Raw genomic sequence first — 19,253 nt, forward strand, 5'->3', positions numbered from 1 at the left:
GGACAGAAAACCAAACACCACATGTTCTCACTCATACGTGGGAACTGAACAATGAGAACACTTGAACACAGGGCAGGGAACATCACACCCCGGGGCCTGTCATGGGGTGGGGGGTAGGGGAGGGATAGCATTAGGAGATACCTAATGTAAATGATGAGTAAATGGGGTGCAGCAAACCAACATGGCACGTGTATACCTATGTAACAAACCTGCATGTTGTGCACATGTACCCTAGAACTTAAAGTATAATTAAAAAAAAAAAAGTTACTTCCCCCTTTCAACTGGTCTTTTTGCATATATTTTGGTGTTGTGAAAAGCAAGAGGACAGAAACAGTCCTGAAAGTACTCCCCGTCAGCTATGGGCTAGGCTGTGATTGATCAAAATAGTAAGTAAAATCAAGTGCATGCCCATGCTAGAACCAGTGTTCAGCATGCACTGCTAACAACAACAACAACAACAAAATTCACTGTTTTCACTGCCTGTACATAGGGTGTTTAGTTGATAAAGACATTCCCAACTTTCAGAAGCATATGACTGAACTGAGATGATTTGTTGGTCATTTTGGATTTAGTCATAGAATCCTTGAAACTTTTACATTTTGGACATTGATTATTTGTTACTATAATGATTCATTATTGTTTGAGACTGTGTATTTCATATGTGCTATTAGTAATTAGTGAATAATTTGGGCTAAGACCAGGCAGGCTGGCAGACAATATAGATAGATAGATCAGTTGATTGATAGACAGATACTTAATATGCTTTTTAAGATAAAGGATGAATTTACATAGTAATTATTACTGTAAATAAAAATATATTAAACTGGCAAGAGAATATAGTGGTTTTAGCACTATAGAAACATTCATTTATATACAGATAACTGATATGCTTTTATAAATCACATTTTGGGAAACTTAGTTCCCTAAAATAATGTATATGTATATATGTGTGATGTATTTATTCATGTAGGTAGTTTTTTTAAAACAATAACTCATTAAAATACTCTTAACTCTCAATGGAATAATATAGCTTAAAAGCTCAAAGTACCTTATAAAGATTAACTAGTTCAATATTTGGTTTATAGTGGAGAAAGCAGTCTTGGAGAGGCTAAATTACTTGTTCAAGGCAATAATAAGTGGCAGAGCTTCAACTAGAATGTAAGCCTTCTAACAGTAATTTACTCCTCTATACCATTTTATCTCTACTGTACCGTATAGAACTGATTAGAAAATACTTAATAAAAGTGAGTGTAGGAACCTGTTGCTTTGGTAGGGATAAATGAGCTCATATTTGTTCAGAAATGTGGAATCACACTGTCAGCCATAGTTCATGGTCTTTATAATTTGAGTTTGACTCAGACTCACTTTAGAGAATCTCCCTTTTCTTTTTATTTCTATCCTGTTGGCTTTAGCAGGCAGTTAGCAGGCCAGGAGGAGCAGTTCCTTATTCTTTGCTTTTTTTCCTTCCTCCTTCCTTCATGTAATACATGAAGATTTCTTTTTATCCACCGGCTTTGCTTTCTTCATCTTCTCCACCATATGCATATTCTTTTTTTAACCCCTTCCATATCTCAGTGGCTTTTTAAGCTGAGGAACAGATTGAAGACATACTATACCATCTAACACCAAAATTTAAAATGAATTTTAAACACTTGTTTAGTTTTAATGGGCTTGATTTTATTTAATTATCTGTGTTTATATGGTACTGCTTTATTTTATCTATTGCAGATTTACAATGGATTTTCAGCTGTATTGTTAGTTACAGACATTCGTGAGCTAATTTATATAGCTTAGAAACAAATGTGTCAAGTTACAACTAAATTTCAGTAAATTTTAAATTTTTTATCACTGTTACTTGAAAATGAAATTTAAATTTCACTACTTCAGAAGTTTCAACAATACTACATTTACAAGTTACTCTGAACTTTTAAATATCATATTCAATATTTATAATTGTACATTATTCTTATTTTATACTTTTTATGAGAAGGAATAGCCTTATTTTTGTGTACTCCTTATATACAATCAAATATATGCTGTATTGAGATTGAGTATAGACTTGATTATGAGGCATAAGTAATGAATGCTTTACACACTTCTCAGAAATCTGTTATTGTGCTTAGAAAAGAACTAAGAACACTTTCTAAAATCCAGTATCTGACTTGTTGCAAAAGTGGATATCAAATGTATGTTATATCTAACAAAGTTTTAAAATACTAGTTTCTAGTAGTTTTTAATGAAAAATAATTTTTGCATTATTTTGTTACATTCATTGTCAAGCAAATTTAATTACAGGAAAGATCACTAATCAATAGATCAAAAAATATCTCCAGGCTGGGCACAGTGGCTCATGCCTGTAATCCCAGCACTTTGGGAGGCCGAAGTGGGCAGATCACCTGAGGTCAGGATTTTGAGACCAGCCTGGTCAACATGATGAAACCCCGTCTCTACTAAAAATACAAAAATCAGGCAGGCATGGTGGTGCATGCCTGTAATCCCAGCTACTTGGGAGGCTGAGGCAGGAGAATCACTTGAACCAGGGAGGCAGACGTTGCAGTGAGCCAAGATCATGCCACCACACTCCAGCCTGGGTGACAAAGTGAGACTGTCTCAAAAAAAAAAAAAAAAAAAAAAGAAAAAAAAAAATCTCCAAGCCTCATTTAGTTAAGCAGTTTTCTAAACCAGTTTCTACCATCATCCCTTTCCTTTCAATAGAAAGGTAGTACAACCAGTAGCACCAGTCTACTCTGCTCAGAAAATTTACTCAGCATGTCTTTCTTCTACTCACTGTCATTTTGGAAGCTTTAGCAATTTTTGGAAAATGTCAAGTTACTCCAACTCACCAAGAGTTTGGACCCCATTAGAACAGTGTACATGTTCCAAGATCTTAAGTGGACTTCTTTCCTTATTCCGTCCAACTGTTTTCTTTTCTAGACCACAGATGCATATATTTCCACAGATAGTCTTAAAAATGTATTATTCTATCCATTATTATCAAAAAAGAACATAATTCCTAGAAAAACAAAAAATGTGTTCTGTTGATGGTGACTTCATGACATTGACCTGTGTGACAACTTAACACAATATTACTATTACTGCTATAACTATTACGTTAATCTAGCTAGTCACAATCATGTACTCTTGACTATGTGAAGAAACAGTTTTCCTGAAATAACCACTGATTCAGCATTTATGGAAAACTGGTGGCTCAAGAGCCCAGAACAGGACTCTGTAAATAAGGAAAAAGTTATTTTTCTCCATCAAGCATTCAGTGAACATGTATTTATTGAGCATCCATCATATTCAAAATATACTGGGTTTTAAGGGACATGTGAACATAAACAGTGTCAAGTTAGTTGAAATTTTGTAGGGCAGATAAGACATGAACAACATGTATTTCTGTAATTCTAAACAATTTTTAAAGTACATTTTGGAAATTGGGTTATATTGCAGTCATGTCCATTTGATGCAGAACTAACCCCTTCCTCATACAAAGCTGTTGGGATCTGAACATCAAGAAAATGTAGAAGCTTTATTGTAAGTTAGGAGTGGTAAAAGCTATATGAAAGGAAAAGAAGAAGTGCCATGGACATTCCACAAAGGAAGTAATTATTTCTAGCTCTAAAGATCAGACAAGACTTCATGGATAAGAGAGAACATTTTTGCTGAACATTAAGAGCATTTAAAAGTGGTGAAAAGAGGCATTCTAGGAAAATGAAGTAGGAGCAAAGGAACTGAGATCAGCAAACCAGAGCCCAGAGAACAGTCAAGGGTTGCACTGGAATTAGAGTAGTGATAGGGAAAGTTTTAGATAATTTTTGAATGGTAGAAGGAATTTGGGCTTCTCTGAAACCAAAAGAGGCCATTGAAGCTCTTTGAAAGCCCCAGGTAAGAGAGAGATGTGATAGAAAGTATGCCTCAGCAAGATTAATCTAACAATAGTGCCTAGGATGGATTGAATATTGAACAGACTGAAAGAGGGAAGAATAGATAGGAGATTGTGTGTACTCCAGGCAAGAGGTCATTTTAGAACCTGAGCTGAAGTGATACAACATTGTTATGCCATTAACAGAAGTAGGAAACTACAAGAAAAGGAGGTTTGGAAGCAAAGCAAACCTTTAAACACACATTTTTTTTTTAGTTTTTGTAAAAATCAGAAAATTAGTACCAGTATTCTCATGGCTAGTACCATGAGTACCATGAGAACCATGAGTACCATTGGTACCATCTTCTCATGGTGATACATGAATAGTATGAGTAGCTGGGGATGACAGGAAGTTAATGTCATGGAACTATGCAGAGAGTTGTTGCACATTTAATGAACCAATACTGTTTTTTCTAGCTGGATAATTTTGTAAACATTTGCAGGACTCATTCTTTATGGGTTTTTGTAGAAATGTATATTTGTGAGAAAGCTGTGATTTGCTGCAAGCAAGTGTCACATTTTAGCTTGGGGTGATATAGAGAGATGAAGAGAAAGCTAGGGGATGTGGTTGTTAGTGTAAAAGCTATAAGGTGAAAGAGCAGTTTACTTTAAGTTTTCTGAGAGATAAAAGTGTTGATAAATTGGAACAATTGTAAGCATCTTTCTTTAATGCGTTACCACTTTTGCAAAATAAATACATTGACATTGGGTCACAGTTTTTGTTTCTTATTTAGCAGTCCTGTATATCAGGCACAAATATATAGCAGTCCAATATATATCAGGAACAAAACACAGTCCATGCCCTCTGCAACCTATATAGTAATGGAGAAAGATTTAATAAATAATAAATACAAAATTATATTTTATCCCAAAATCAGGATTAACTGTGTAGCCATATAGTGATTCTTAAATAGTGTATGTGTGATGATAATGAAAATGAAATGTATTGAATGAAGTGTCAAACTGTCTTACAATTCTTAGTAAATATATTTTTTTCAAATGATGTGTTTACATTTTGTTTGCTTATCAATAGAGAGCAGATCGTAAAACAATCTACAGAATTAGTCTGCAGAGCCTATGGTGAAGTGTATGCAGCTGTGATGAATCCAATCAATGAATACAAAGATCCAGAGAACATTCTTCACCGATCGCCGCAGCAAGTGCAGACGCTTCTTTCCTGATTATCTTATTTCATTGTGTTAGCAAAATATGACCTCCCTAAAACACTGAAGGTTATTTTTTATTCTTTGAATTTTTACTTTATAATTTGATAGTTACAATTTTCTTTGTATCATAAGATTGTAAGTCCCGATAATTTTTTTTTTTTTTGGTCTCAGTAACAGGGAAGTGAGTAACATGTTGACCTGAGCTAGTATTGCTGTGTATCTACTCTAAATGAGATGATCTATTTTTTTGCTAGCCATCTCTCCAGCTCTGCAGTTTTCACTGTATTCAGGAAGCATAAAGTAGTATGAAAGGTTTGAAGAATTTTTTTTGCAAGACTAGTTCTAAATTAACAGCATATAAAAAATTTGTCTAAATTTAAGAATTAGTAAAAGGATATGACCTAATAAATGTCTCCTTACCTAAAGATTCATTTGCTTTCTTATTAATATAAGTAGGCATACTTAGTAGCTTTTCTGAACCTAGCCTATGTCTCTGTCCCCAAAATAGCTGCCCTTAAAGAGTTGTTAAAAGAGAGAAAAATAACAGTGAATTGTGCTCCTGTTGTATATGGCAGTGAATCTCCTTTCTGTTCTACTTTATCATACTGTATATATTTGACTGTGTACATTTTTATGCAATTTTAAATATACACTCAGCAATAATTAGAAAAAAAGGAGAGAGAAAAGTGATTTAAACAGGGTGGATTCCACTCTGTGGGAGCCTTCGATGGAACTCAAGGTAGAGCTCAGCCTTTCCAATGAGCTCCAAGCATGTAGATAGCCTGAGCTGTGTCTAAGTCTGGTGTTTAAAGATGGGTATTTGTCATACAATATGGGTCCTAAATCCAACCAACTACACATTTTATCTGGTGTTCAAACCAAAGAAACAATGATCTGCTCAAACAGTGGAGAAAGAAACTGCCAGAGGAGGAGTTGCCAATTGGCAGTGTGTCTTATCTCCATGTTGTAACTGGACTCTGACTTTAGACCATTACCTATTAGGAAGATTCAAAATGACTGTATTTTTAAAGGAATAAATCCCAGTGTGCCTGATTTGACATTCTTGTCAGCAAAAAAAACTTAATTTCTAGTAAATCTATAAAAATGGGTAAGTCCCTAAATTACAAATGAGAAAATTGAAGCACAAGGAAAAAATAACTAGTTTGAAATATTTTGAAAAGTAATAACATAAAACTAGTATTTGTAGAAGATTATGTGTTGTATATAACAAATTAGTATTTATAGAATATGACCTATTTATCTGAAGTTTATAATGTTTATACCTAATACAATTCTTTTTGGAGTAAGAATGATTATATAATCATTATCCATTTGGGTATAAATCTGTATTTTTAGTTTTTTCCCTTCGATTAGTATGTGTTATATATAAAAGACAGAAAATAAAGTATAAATCAAGAGCTTAAATTTTATATAATTTATTTCTACAGTGAAAGAAGATTGATACCTTGCTATGAGTGAATTCCTTTGTCTTATAGGGAAAATTTATTGTGCTTTTTACCTGATTTTTTCAAATAAAATATTAAAATATTTCTAGAGCAGCAATTATTGCAGCTGTCCTGTAGATATATATCCTATTGATGTGTTTTTAGAAAATGCACTAATGGAAAAGGAAATACAACATAGGGCAAAACTGAGGTAATCAGTGAAATACTCACAGGCAAAATGTGGTATATATGATCTTGAGAGCTAAGGCAAAATAAAACATTGTAAGTAATAATCCATTAATATAACACCTAAATTTGCTATTACTCCATAGTTTGCATTTTGAACTATTTTCATTTGGCATAAGTATAACCTGAAAAAGCCATGTCTGCCCTTCTTTCAGAGAGGAAAGGTGTTTGAATGGCAAAACCCTTATGTGGTTGAACTTTTCCATTTCTTTCTCTGTGCCTTCATTTGAGCAGGTGGATATTACCTGAGGAAAAAGGTGACACAAATGGACTAATTGACTTTACTCGAAATTCATGATTACAGTGTTCAAATGGGCACTGCTGTAGTTGGAATGTTTATGTTTCCCCAAATTCATGTTGAAATCCTCACCCCTCAGGGGATGGTATTAGGAGGTGGGTCCTTTGAGAGGTGATTAGGTTGTCAGGATGAAGTCCTCATTAATGGAATTAGTACCCTTATTCAAGAGGCTCAAGAGATCCCTGTCCCTTCTACCATGTAACGTTACAGTGAGAAGACAGCCATCAATGAAGAAGCGGGCCCTCACTAGACACCAAATCTTTTGGTGCCTTGATTTGGGGCTTCACAGCCTCCAGAACTGGGAGAAATAAATGTCTGTTGTTTTTATAAGCCACCTAGTTTATGGTATTTTGGTATAGCAGTCTAAATGAACTAAGACAGACATTCAGTATTGCTTTGTAATTCTACTCTTAACTTTCCATGTTTCCAGAGGACTTTTTCACCCACATTGTCAGTTAATATCCTTCATAATTCACCAAGAATAGAAACTATTAGATTAATCTTCCTCATTTTCCTATTCTCAAACATCACACCCATCTCCTCTCCTTCCTCGTTTTGCACTTGAGATGTTATCTCTCTTTCTGTGACAGGATATTCCCTCCATTATGCTCTGGCTCGCATCTCTCATCTTCTTATTAGATCCTTCTCTCTTTGGGTTATCCCTTCCTTTTGCTTCAGCAACAACTGGCCTCTCTGTAGGATTATTCTCAATGTCATAAATAATGTTGTAATGTTCATAATATTTTTAAAAACTCTCTACTCAGATCCTAACACCTCCATTGCTCTGCTTCCTTTCCTGTTTTAGACATGCTGTCATCTACTTCCTTATTTCTCATTCTGTCTTTAAAGTATCCCAATATAGTTTCATTCTCTCACTACTACACTGAAACTAACCTGATTAGCTTTTCATCAGTGCTATATGTTGTCAGATCTAGCAGATTCTTCTGTATCTCTATTTGTTGAACTCTCAGTGTCATTCTACACATTTCTGTTTGAAATTCTATCCTTTCCAGTCTTCCATAGCACCACTTTCTCCTAATTTTCCTCCCATTTCATTAGCCCAACCCCCTTTTGACCTTCTTCCCTGGCTCTTTTGCCTCTATATGATTTCTAAAAGTTGGCATACTCTAGGGCTTGATCCTGGATACTTTTGTTTTTAATCCTTCCTTTAGGGATTTGTTACTTCAACCTATTCTATCCAGAATAATGTTAGCTTAAATGTCTTTAGATATATCCATATGACGGAGTACAGCAGTGAGAAAATGAATGGTTTTCAAGTACATAGTGTTGAGAAAGAAATCAGAATAATATAATACTCATTTTATAGAATGTTTAATAAAGTATAAAAAATATACATAGATATACATGTGGTAAAGGTATAAGGAAAATATAGGAAATGATTAATACAATTTAAGATTATGGAGAGGGAAACACAGGATGTTTTGAAGTTACTGATAATGTTTTATTCTTATGCTAGGTTGTTAGTATTGTTAAATATTCTTTAAAATTTTTCATATATGTTACATAAACTTTTGTTCATATATTTTACAATTTTAAAAAATAGTTTAGAAATTTGCTTGGCATAGGGCCTGGGCTAAAGTTAGAACTCAATATATGGGAGCTATTTTTTTTCATTAGTCTTATTATTAAACGCATTTCTTAAGTACATACTAGGTAGTAGGCTTTGTGATAAGCGTTTAAAATATAACCAAATTATGTGTTTCCCATTGAGGAATTCCCTGTCTTGCACAGAGACAGTTACATGTATTATAAATAAACATCATGAAATTTGGTAGAGTGCTTGTGCATGTTGGCAAGAATTAAAAATGAACTAATAACATCCTTTATAATTCAGCCAGATGTCCTTGGTATAAGAGGTTGAGAGCACAGAAAACAAAGTTTCAAACCACAACTGTACATTCTTCAGTCTGAGATTATCATAATGATTGGGTTATATTAACTATTTGGTTAAGATGTAAAATTATGTAATAGTGTGGTGAGAGCAAAAACGGTGGATTAAGGAATTTTAAAATTTTGTCCCTTCATAAAGGTAGCAATAAAACTGGCCTCAAAAAATGATCAAAGTCAACTTTTTCAGGACTCTAGAAACTAATCAAAAAATCACAGTAACCTGAGTTACTTAAAAAAAGAAAAAAGCCAAATGTTAGTAATAACAGCAAGCATTTTGGTGCTTTAACTTATGCCAGTTCCATACCTTGCTCCCTAGTTCAGCAGTAGTCTTAAAAAGAACATGCCACATTCATGGTATGAGAAAGAGCAGAATGGACCTTATTTGCAGATTGTCCTTATTTGATCTGTCTGATAGCTCCCAGGAAAACCCATGTGACAAACCCACAGCCAGTATCATACTGAATGGGCAAAAACTGGAAGCATTCCCTTTGAAAACCGGCACAAGACAGGGATGCCCTCTCTCATCACTCCTATTCCACATAGTGTTGGAAGTTCTGGCCAGGGCAATTAGGCAGGAGAAGGAAATAAAGGGTATTCAATGAGGAAAAGAGGAAGTCAAATTGTCCCTGTTTGCAGACAACATGATTGTATATCTAGAAAACTCCATTGTCGCAGCCCAAAATCTCCTTAAGCTGATAAGCAACTTCAGCGAAGTCTCAGGATACAAAATCAATGTACAAAAATCACAAGCATTCTTATACACCAATAACAGACAGAGAGCCAAATCATGAGTACACTCCCATTCACAATTGCTTCAAAGAGAATAAAATACTTAGGAATCCAACTTACAAGGGACGTGAAGGACCTCTTCAAGGAGAACTACAAACCACTGCTCAATGAAATAAAAGAGGATACAAACAAATGGAAGAACATTCCATGCTCATGGGTAGGAAGAATCAATATCGTCAAAATGGCCATACTGCCCAAGGTAATTTATAGATTCAATGCCATCCCCATCAAGCTGCCAATGACTTTCTTCACAGAATTGGAAAAAACTACTTTAAAGTTCATATGGAACCAAAAAAGAGCCTGCATCGCCAAGTCAATCCTAAGCCAAAAGAACAAAGCTGGAGGCATCACGCTACCTGACTTCAAACTATACTACAAGGCTACAGTAACCAAAACATCATGGTACTGGTACCAAAACAGAGATATAGATCGATGGAACAGAACAGAGCCCTCAGAAATAATGCCGCATATCTAAACTATCTGATCTTTGACAAACCTGAGAAAAACAAGCAATGGGGAAAGGATTCCCTATTTAATAAATGGTGCTGGGAAAACTGGCTAGCCATATGTAGAAAGCTGAAACTGGATCCCTTCCTTACACCTTATACAAAAATTAATTCAAGATGGATTAAAGACTTAAACTTTAAACCTAAAACCATAAAAACCCTAGAAGAAAACCTAGGCATTACCATTCAGGACATAGGCATGGGCAAGGACTTCATGTCTAAAACACCAAAAGCAATGGCAACAAAAGCCAGAATTGACAAATGGGATCTAATTAAACTAAAGAGTTTCTGCACAGCAAAAGAAACTACCATCAGAGTGAACAGGCAACCTACAAAATGGGAGAAAATGTTTGCAACCTATTCATCTGACAAAGGTCTAATATCCAGAATCTACAATGAACTCAAATTTACAAGAAAAGAACAACCCCATCAAAAAGTGGGCAAAGGATATGAACAGACTCTTCTCAAAAGAAGACATTTATGCAGCCAAAAGACACATGAAAAAATGCTCATCATCACTGGCCATCAGAGAAATGCAAATCAAAACCACAATGAGATACCATCTCACACCAGTTAGAATGGCAATCATTAAAAAGTCAAGAAACAACAGGTGCTGGAGAGGATGTGGAGAAATAGGAACACTTTTACTCTGTTGGTGGAACTGTAAACTAGTTCAACCATTGTGGAAGTCAGTGTGGTGATTCCTCAGGGATCTAGAACTAGAAATACCGTTTGACCCAGCCATCCCATTACTGGGTATATACCCAAAGGACTATAAATCATGCTTCTGTAAAGACACATGCACACGTATGTTTATTGTGGCACTATTCACAATAGCAAAGACTTGGAACCAACCCAAATGTGCAACAATGATAGACTGGATTAAGAAAATGTGGCACATATATACCATGGAATACTATGCAGCCATAAAAAGTGAAGAGTTCCTGTCCTTTGTAGGGACATGGATGAAATTGGAAATCATCATTCTCAGTAAACTATCGCAAGGACAAAAAACCAAACACCGCATGTTCTCACTCATAGATGGGAATTGAACAATGAGAACACATGGACACAGGAAGGGGAACATCACACTCTGGCGACTGTTGTGGGGTGGGGGGAGTGGGGAGGGATAGCATTAGGAGATATACCTAATGCTAAATGACGAGTTAATGGGTGCATCACACCAGCATGGCACATATATACATATGTAACTAACCTGCACATTGTGCACATGCACCCTAAAACTTAAAGTATAATAATAATTAAAAAAAAACGGCATTTATCTTGCCTATTATGGAACTCACCCTCTACTGGGGTGGGGGTGGGGAATTTATTTAAAACATTTACCTGTCATTGCTACATGAAGCAATGGGTAACAGTTGGAGCAACCAATAAACTAACCAGAAAGCTTTGGAAGAAAGGTTGGGAATGAGATGTTCATAAAGACTTTGAAAAACTCTTACATATTTCTGGGAATCTAGAAGGCTCTGTGCACGTTTAGGACTGTGTGCATGTTCACGAACGAACAGAGAGACCCTAATCTCTCACCTCTGCCTGACCTTGAGGATCTGAACAAGCAGGGAATGAAGGCAGAGGCAAAGTTAGAAGCTGCCTAGCTGAGTGTCCAAGACATGTCCCAACAGACACACAGAGTCCTTCAGCAAAGAGTGAGCAATTTTTTGGTTTTAGGCATTCAAGGAACTCTTCATCTAATCATTAGTTGACAATTAAGCTAATGAATCAGACACATAAGTGGTCACACATGACAAAGAATATAGATTTTACAGAATTAGTTCATGAAAGTCACTAAAATATAATCACAGCTATAAAAGGCAGCAACAACAAACAGGGTGGGGCAAGAGAATCTAGTCTGATTTCCAACAGATAGCCCAGATACTGAACTTATTAGACAAAGATTTTAACTGTTTTAAATATGCTCAAGGATTTAAGGAAACCAAGTCTGAAGAACTAAAGTATGAGAAGAGTGTCTCACCAAATACAGAATATAATAAAGAGATACAATTATAAAAAGGAAGTTTTTAATAAATTTATAATTTTTAAAGTTATAATTTAAAGTTACACTTTATAAAAATTATGAAAAACTTATTTGGACATGAGAATTAGTACACAAAATAAACAATACATTATAGGGGATAAAAGCAATTTTGAGCAGGCAGAAGAAAAAACTCAGAAAACTTGAAGGTGGGTCAATTGAGATGTTCCAGTTTGAGGAAAAGGAAGAAAAAAAAATGAATGAAAGAAAATAGCCTCAGAGACCTGTGGAGCACCATCAGCAATATACAGACAATAGTCTCAGAGAGAAAGAGAAAGAGTCTGAAAGAATATTTGAAGAAATATTGTCAGGATACTAGAAATTTGGTGTACAACATTACACATCCAAGAAGTTCACTGAGCTCCAAGTTGGATGAACTAAAAATATGTACACTGGGACACATCACAATCAAACTGTTATAAGCCAAAGGCTAAGAGGGAATCTTGAAAACACCAAGAGAGAGGTAATTCATCATGTACAAGTGATCCTCCATAAGATTAATACCTAATTTCTCATCAGAAACTGTGGAAACCAAAAGGCATTAGCTGGTATATTCGAAGAGCTCTAGGCGGGGCGGGGGGCGGCAGTGGCAGGGGAACATGTCTGTATCTGGCAAAACTGTGAAAACATAGGCAAAATTAAGACATTCCCAGATGAACAAAAACTGAGAATTCATTGTTGGCCAAGCTGCCCTAAGTGATTGCTCAATGGAGTACTTGGAGCTGAAATGAAAGGACGCTAGACAAAAAAATCAACAAAAGACTTAAAGAATAACAAAGAAATCGAACACTCAGTAACTATTCTAAATCAGCTAGATCCAACAGACATCAGTGGAACAATCCACCCAACAACAACAGAATACACATTCCTCTCAAATACACAGGGAACGCTCTCCAAGATAGACCATATGTTAGGCCACAATACAAGTCTCAATAAATTTTAAAAGATTGAAATTATACAAAGTATGTTTTCAACCACAATGACATTGTAAATTAACAACAAAAGGAAATTTTTAAAATATACTAACGTGGAAATTAAACAAGATGCTCTTAACCCAGTGGACCAAGGAAGAAATCACAAAGGAAACTAGAAAATACTCTGAGATGAAAGTTTGTAATGAAACACCATACCAAATCTTATGAAATGCAGCAAAAATAGTTCTGAGAGAAATTTATAGCCTACCTTAAAGAGAAAGAAATAAATTAACCTAATCAATAACCTTAAGAAACTAAAAGAAGAGCAAACTAAACCTAATGCAAGAAAAAAGGAAATAATAAAGATTATAACAGAGACAAAGAAAATAGAGACTAGAAAAATGACATAGAAGATTAAGAAAACCAAAAGTTAATTCTTTGAAAGGATAGAAACATTGACTAATCTTTAGCTGACTGAACAATAAAAAAAAAAAGACTCAAATTACTAAAGTATGAAATGGGACATTACTGAACTTACAGAAATAAGGATAACAGAATTCTATTAATAATTATATGTAAACAAGTGGAAGTGGACAAACGAAAAACACAAAGTACGAAAATCAACTCAAGAAGAAATATAAAATCTGAATAGACCTATGGCAACAAGATGGAGTCAGTAATAAAAAAACTCCCAACAAGAACAAAGCCCAGTGAATTGCTCCCCTGGTGAATTCACTGGTGGTTTCACATCCATGTATAAGTGGACTCACACAGTTCAAACCCGTATTGCTCAAGGATCGGCTGTGTATCCAAAATAAACTCTTGCAATTCAACAATAAAAAGACAACCGAGGGCTGGCACAGTGGCTCACGCCTGTAATCCCAGCACTTTGGGAGGCCGAGGCAGGTGGATCATGAGGTCAAGGGATTGAGACCATCCTGTCCAACATGGTGAAACCCCGTCTCTACTAAAAATACAAAAATTAGCCGGGCGTGGTGGCGGGCGCCTGTAGTCCCAGCTACTTGGGAGGCTGAGGCAGGAGAATCACTTGAACCCAGGAGGTGGAGGTTTCGTTGAGTCGAGATTGTGCCACTGCACTTCGGCCTGGCAACAGAGCGAGACGCCTTCTCAAAAAAAAAAAAAAAAAAAAAAAGACGAGCTGGACGCGGTGGCTCATGCCTGTGATCCCAGCACTAGGTGAGAAGATTGCTGGAGGCCAGGAATTCAAGAGCAGCCTGAGAAACATCTCTACAAAATAATAATAATAATAATTTTGGGGCATCAAGTTCTTCCTTGAAAAACAAAACAAAAGACAACTAAATTTTAAAGTGTGCCAAGTATTTGAATAGGTAAAGAAGATACACAGATAGCTAACCTTAACCCTAACATGAAAAAATGATCAACATCATTAATCATTAGGGAAATGCAAGTCAGAATCACAATGAGATTCTACTTTGCACATACTAAGGTGGCTATAATGTTAGTAATTTTAGAAGCTGGTATGATGTGGAGAAATTGGAACTCCCATATGTTGCTGGTGGGGATATAAAGTGGTACAGCTGATGTGGAAAACAGTTTAACAAAAAGTTCCTCAAAAGAGTTATGATATGACCTAGCAATTCTATGCCTAGGCTTTTACCCAAGATAATTGAAAATTTATGTCTACCAAGACTTTTACATGAATATTCATGGCAGCATTTATAATAACTGAAAATTAGAAACAACTGAAATATCCATCAGCTAATGAATGGATAAACAAAATGTGATATATCCATACAATGAAATATTATTCATTTATAAAAAGGAATGGACTACTGAAACATGCTACGACATGGATGAATCTTGGAAACATTATTCTAATTAGAAGCCAAGCACAAAAGGCTATATATAATTTGATTCCATTTTAATAAAATCTCCAGAATAGGCAAATCCACAGAGACATATAAGTAGATTAGCAGTTTCCAGGGGATAGGGAGAGGAACTGATAAGGAAGAGACAGCTAACAGGTACTTTTTGGAGTGATAGAAATGTCCTGGAATTACACAGTGATGATGATTGCACAGCATTGAATATACTAAAAGCCACTGGATTGTGCTCTTTTTAAAATGGTAAATTTTATGTTATATGAATTTTTTCTTAAAGTAAATTGCAAATATAATGGAATTAAAACAGGCCTGTTCTCATGTCTTAATTGTGATCTTTTGTGGTTTTGTGATCTGATGGCCTCTTTTGAAAACCAAAAATTGAGGAATATTTTCCTTGAACCTGGAGATAGTACTGATATATAATTGTCCAGTCTTGGAATATTTACCAGTTTTTTAATACACTATGGACTTTAAAATAAATATATAAGTAAAATGCAGAGTCATATAATAATATTGAATACTTGCAGGTCAGTTAATCTTTCCTAATTTAGTTAAATATGCGGTTTAGAATAATATTATAAATAGATAGGCCTACATATGGTTACTTTGGGGCTATAATTATATTAAGCACAATTACCTATCATCTTGAAATTGCATACTTACTTCACCTCTGAGAGAATGTGCTTTGGAAGATAGATAATATAATTATGTATTTTTGCAGGTCCAAATATGAAATTTCTATAAACTAGCTGAGAAATGAATGTAACATTAATAATTAGATTAATAACAGCATATTAGTCTATCAAATCTAACTACCCTTAATGCCAGTGAATGTTAAAAGTAAAACTTTCTTAGCACTGACAATTTAATAAGTAAAAATAAATGGTACTAAGCTTACAAAAATTAGCTGAATTGGGGAAATTGTTGATAAGGCCACAAGTATTAATATGTTATACTTGCTTGCTTTGAGGGTATATAGCATCTTTTGGCAAAGTGTTACATTATTGTGAATTTAACAGTGAAAGTTTAAGCCAGTCTAGGATTTCAAAGTTTATAACTTTACTACCAGGAAATTAATTTACTTAAATATGTTCTTTGTTTCCATCAATGTCAACATCTGAAATTCGACTGGAGAAGTATTAGCTTTAGCCTACTAAAAGCAAAATGACAAGAAGCAAGAATGCAAGCCAGCATCAAAAGTTGGGTCTCCTGTTTTGAGATTGCCCTGAGTCTTTCTGGGGGTATCATTTATATAAGTCTAATTTTCGGGATTCAGGCAAGAGCTGGCCACTGTCGTGCTAGCTGGGCCTCCAGTGGAATGTAAAATGATAATGAAGATTGAACTGAGGTAGAAAAATGAATTTACCTTAGAAAGGACACCAAAGATTTGATTAGTATTCCACATAGTTACCATACATATTTAATTGCAGACTAGGAATTTTTCTTGCTTAAACTATTAGATTCTTTTACAGACAAAGATATAAGCAAGCCAAGCATTATAAAGCCAAAAAGGTGCTGCTAAAAAAGAAAACAAACCACAAAAACAGAAAGAACATCTCAATGTACCCTGCCTTTATTCTAAATCTTACAAAAAAGAAAATAATTTCCCCACTGAGCTGAGTATTAATAGGTTAATATAATGAATCATATAATAACAAACCATAATAGAATTTGCATTAACCAAAAAATGTGCAAACACACTACTATGATTTACCAAAAGACTCTCTGCAAGTGGTAAATCATTAGCTCTGGTGTTGCTCTTTGTAACCTCAGGTCTTTGGGGAATGGTGCAGAATTAGTATTGCTTCCTTCTTTCTGTGTGTGATAATGGTGGGGGAAGGCTAGTACCATCTCTGTCATACATCAAATTCCCATATGTGAATAAATTATGTATTTTTACTGCACTCTTTTTATAGGTTTATTCATTCCTGCACCAACAACGAATGTCATTATTATAACTTTATAGAAAGTCTCAATATATGGCACAGTGCTTCATTTTCTTTTCTTCATCTAGAGTGCCTTAGCCATTCTTGGCTTTCTGCCGTTCCACAAATAGCAATGTAAATTTGTCAGTATAATAGAGAATCCACTTATATTTCTTCAACAGCTATTGGGAATATGGTTGGAATTACTTCAACTCTATGTATCAATTTGAGGAGAATTGATATCTTTATAAGATTAATCCAAATCACAGCATGTCAAAATTTCCTTATTAGGGTAGTTTTAATGTCCTTCAAAAACACTGTAATTTTCTTCATATATATCTAAGAAAACTTTGGTGTTTAGTCCTTAGAAACTTACAGTTCTTGTTAAGAGTGTAAATGATATCTATTCTTAAGTTACACTTAAACTTATTTGTTGCTGTATATAGAAATGGAATTGACTTCTATGTACAGCAGTTGCAAACTGATATTCATATGCAGAAAGTGAAACTAGACCCCTAATGGATAAAAGACTTAAATGTAAGACCTGAAAGTATGAAACTACTAGAAGAAAACATGGGCAACACTTCAGTACCCTGGCCTGGGTGAAGATTTTATGGAGAAAACCTCAAAAGCATAGGCAACAAAAGCAAAAATGGACAAATAGGATTATATCAAACTAAAAAGATTCAGCACACTAAAAGAAATAAGCTATAGAGTGAAGAGACAACCTTCAGAAGATATTTGCAAACTATTCATCTGACAAAGGATTAATATTAAGAACATACAAGGACCTCAAACAACTGAGCAGCAACAACAAAAATATCCAATTTTAAAAATGGGCAAAAGAGCCAAATAAACATCTCTGAAAACCAGACACAAGTGGCCAACAGGTATATGGAAAAAAAAAATGCTGAACACCACTAATCATCAGGGAAATGCAAACCAATACCACAATGAGATATTATCTCATTTTGGCTATTATCAAAAAGAGAAAAAATAACAAATGTTGACAAGAATGCACAGAAATGAGAATGCATATGCTGTTGTAAATTAGTCCAGCCACTATGGAAAACAGTATAGAGATTCCTCTAAAAACTAAAAATAGAACTACCATATGATCCAGCAATCTCAATACTTGGTATATATCTAAAGGAAATTATGGATATGTTGAAGAGATATTTTATTTTTACTCCCATGTTTATTGTAGCACTAGTCACAATAGCCAAGATATGGAGTCAACTTGTGTCCTTTAACAGATGAGTAGATAAAGAAAATGTGGCATATATACACAGTGGAATACTATTTAGCCATAAAAAATAACAAAATTATCTCATTTGTGCCAACACGGATAAGCTTGGAGGACATTGTATGTTTAGTGAAATAAGCCAGGCACAGAAATAAAAATACTGCATGTTCTCACTCAGGTGGAAGATAAAAACATTGATCTCATAGAAGTAGAAAGTAGAATAATTGATACTAGAGGCAGGGACATGTAAGGAGATGGGAGTGGGGATAGTCAGAGGTTGGTTAATGGATACAAAAGTACAGCTAAATAGTAGAAATAAGTTCTAGTGTTCTATAGCACTGTAGGGTGACTATAATTAACAACAATCTATTGTATATTTTCAAATAGCTAGAAGAGAAGATTTTGAATGTCTCTTACAGAAATGATAAACATTTGAGGTGATGGATATGCTGATTACCCTGTTAGATCATTACACATGGATACATGTATCAAAATATCACACTGTACCCCATAAATATGTACAATTAAAAAATAAGTGGAATTGATTTTATATGTTGATTATAATAGATCCAGGCACCTTCGTAATATTATTTTCAGTGATTTTTCTTTGAGTTTTCTCTATATAGATCTATTTGAGACAAAATAAGAATTTTGCTTTTTTTTTCTTTGAAGCCTATGTACCCTTTATTTTTGTTTTCTTTTATGCTGGCTAGAACCTCCAGCAGAATGTTAACTAATAGCAATGATAATGGTTACTTTTCTTAATTCAGATTTCAGTATCTCACCATAAAGAATTATACTTGCTGTAAGTTTTCAGCAGATAATCTTTATCAGAGAGGAAGTTATTTTGTATTCTTACATGCTGTTATTAATTATGAATGGACGTTGAATCTTATTAAATGACTTTCGGAATCTATTGAGATGATCATTTGGCTTTTCTCCTTTATTTGTTAATGTGATAAAT

General features: G+C 34.6%; 1 protein-coding gene across 4 annotated transcripts in view; it reads left to right on the forward strand.

The window, feature by feature from the left end:
- Positions 1–19,253, forward strand: part of COG6 (component of oligomeric golgi complex 6) — a 141,435-nt gene that overhangs the window by 93,654 nt on the left and 28,528 nt on the right. For 2 of the 4 annotated variants that reach the window (XM_054446212.2, XM_054446208.2), the window contains one exon: positions 4,959–6,640. The exons of the other annotated variants lie outside the window; for them this stretch is intronic. In XM_054446212.2, the coding sequence (XP_054302187.2) occupies positions 4,959–5,106 (148 nt within the window). In that variant the 3' untranslated portion in view covers positions 5,107–6,640. Of the gene's footprint in view, positions 1–4,958; positions 6,641–19,253 lie in introns of those variants that run through there. 4 annotated transcript variants of the gene reach the window in all.

This window comes from Pongo pygmaeus, chromosome 14 (genome assembly GCF_028885625.2).
Source record: "Pongo pygmaeus isolate AG05252 chromosome 14, NHGRI_mPonPyg2-v2.0_pri, whole genome shotgun sequence".
Lineage (NCBI taxonomy): Eukaryota > Metazoa > Chordata > Mammalia > Primates > Hominidae > Pongo > Pongo pygmaeus.